The following is a 2,127-nucleotide window of genomic DNA, read 5'->3' on the forward strand; positions in this document are numbered from 1 at the left end:
CCCCCCCCCCTTTCCCTCGCATTGTTGCTCCCCTGGGACCATACCTTGACATGGTTGCACTGCATACACGTCGAGCCTTTGGGTGCTCGTTGTCGTTGTCGCCCCTGCATCGTCCTGCCCGGCTTTTCGACCTCCTTCTCCGCCGGGGCCGCCTCGTGCACGCGCCGTTTGCCTGGGCGTCTCCTTACTTTCCCCACCTCCTTCTTCATCGAGTCTTTGGCCTCCCAAGGGCTGTCGCTACGGCTAATTCCGGCATACGACATGGCCGAAAACGCGGAGTCGGTCGACGGCATCAGCGTGGAGAGAAATGCAGGCGCCATCGAGTAGGGTGGAAGGCAAGCTGTGGCAGCGGTGTCGCTGCGGCCTACTATCCATGGTAGTACTCCTCCTCCATTGCCATCCGTCCCCGACATACGCCTGCAATACGCGTGCAACAATGAGTTTGGAACGCCGTCCAATGAGGGAAAGGAGGGTATGACTTCTTATGAGTTTACTTGCACGGTAGGTGACTTCCTGTTCGAAAGCTGGAAGGCTGACGTCGTGCTTTTTTCTGACAATGTCCCTGTGTGGAGACGACCGCCACACCACGTAACCCTCCATGGTCATTTTTACGCATTTACTAACGTGATCATGCGCATTCACGCCTGGAAACCTGCCAGGACATGCCTTCATGCCATATCAAGGTAGTCTTGTCGGCCCGTTGAAAGCTATCGGGGAATATTTCGCAGGGGGATCGGGGAACTAGCCCAGACCCAGAATATGAATGTCATCTCATGCACCCGTTGGAAACCCCTTCGTGCACCCCACAAGCGTTTATACGTCTGGACATATGCATGTGAAGGTACCTTGACGGTGAACGGTGGGTTTTGGGTTTGGTAGAGGGCGGAATGGAGGGCCAGGGGCGCACGGCGCGTCGGGGAGCGTGCCAACACCTCGGAAAGAGACTTCTCTTTTCTACTTAAGCCTCTCCAAATTATTTAAAAATCCCGCCCTTTGTCTGAATCAACGAGAAGACAACGGAGAGCGAACGAGAGCGGATGCCTTTGGTTTTGGGACGGTGTTCTTCTCTTTGGGTTACCGTCACGTGGTGGGCTTTTGTGGCCACGGTCATTTAAGAAAGGCGACATAAAGCGGAGATTATTATATAAATCTGTTCCGTCCAATATGCCGTGCCCTCGCTCACAAGCCGTGCGGGGAGGTCAAGCGACTGCCTTGGATATTGGGACTTTATCGAATACATGACATCGAATCATTGCCACAGCAAATATCACAGTGGTGTCAACATTATAATTTGCGTGTTGTCAGCTTTGTGGAGGTCTTCCCCACTTAGGTCAATGGCGCAGAGTCATCCGGGGATGGATATCAACAGCTCGAACTCTTCACCGAGGGAAGCGTCGCCGGTCTCTCTCCCCACGCCAATACGCCTTGTGTCCATCTCTCTCTCGTCGGGAATGGATATGAAGGAAAAAACTGAGGATGCCCAGGATGAGGAACCCAAGCAGGAAGGAGGAAAATCTCACGGCGGGGCTATCCCCCTGCAGATAGACGAAGCAGCCGCCCCATCTCCGTCTTCAAAAGCTCGGGCGCAACCGCGACCGTGGTGGCTAAGCATCCTGTTTGTGACCCTATCCTTTATCGTGATCGCTTCCGTCCTTGTGGCCATCATCATGCGGTACCATGAAGGCATTTTGACCGGTAAGGGTCCCGGTGACTTTAATGCGTCTGCCTTCAATCCCCTTGCATCGCTTCCTTACCTTCTCTCATTCCTCTCCCTTCTCCAAAGAAAAACATTCGAAATATTTATAAATCATCCGAAGGTTTTCATTTCGAGTCGATACAGCGTACATGGTCGCTGGGATCGCGCCTGTGTCTGGCCACTGATTTCTCACTCCCTTTCGCTCCCTCCCCCCCTCCCTCCTCCCGTACCTTTCGCAGCCGCCCGCTGGTGTCAGGAGCGACAACCCTGGTCGATAATTTTAAATGGCTGTATCATCGTCGGAGGTATGTCGTGCTCACAAACCATCTTGTCCGCATCCTCCGCCTCCCTCTCTTTTTCTCAACTTTCCCTCCCTTCCTCCCAGTCCTGAGGCCCCCCCCCCATCGCGACCTCTCTTCGCGGCCCATGTT

The 2,127-nt window shown here is 54.2% G+C and overlaps 1 protein-coding gene across 1 annotated transcript in view; it reads left to right on the forward strand.

Annotated features, from left to right (window-relative positions):
* Positions 1-1,238: 1,238 nt before the first annotated feature.
* NGA_0471500 (uncharacterized protein) overlaps positions 1,239-2,127 on the forward strand; it is a gene marked incomplete at its 5' end in the record, with an annotated part of 2,234 nt that continues 1,345 nt past the window's right edge. Inside the window, 2 exons of the mRNA XM_005853817.1 lie at positions 1,239-1,695; positions 1,936-2,001. Of these exons, the coding sequence (XP_005853879.1) occupies positions 1,239-1,695; positions 1,936-2,001 (523 nt within the window). The remainder of the gene's footprint in view (positions 1,696-1,935; positions 2,002-2,127) is intronic.

This window comes from Nannochloropsis gaditana (assembly GCF_000240725.1).
Source record: "Nannochloropsis gaditana CCMP526 unplaced genomic scaffold scaffold723, whole genome shotgun sequence".
NCBI lineage: Eukaryota > Eustigmatophyceae > Eustigmatales > Monodopsidaceae > Microchloropsis > Microchloropsis gaditana.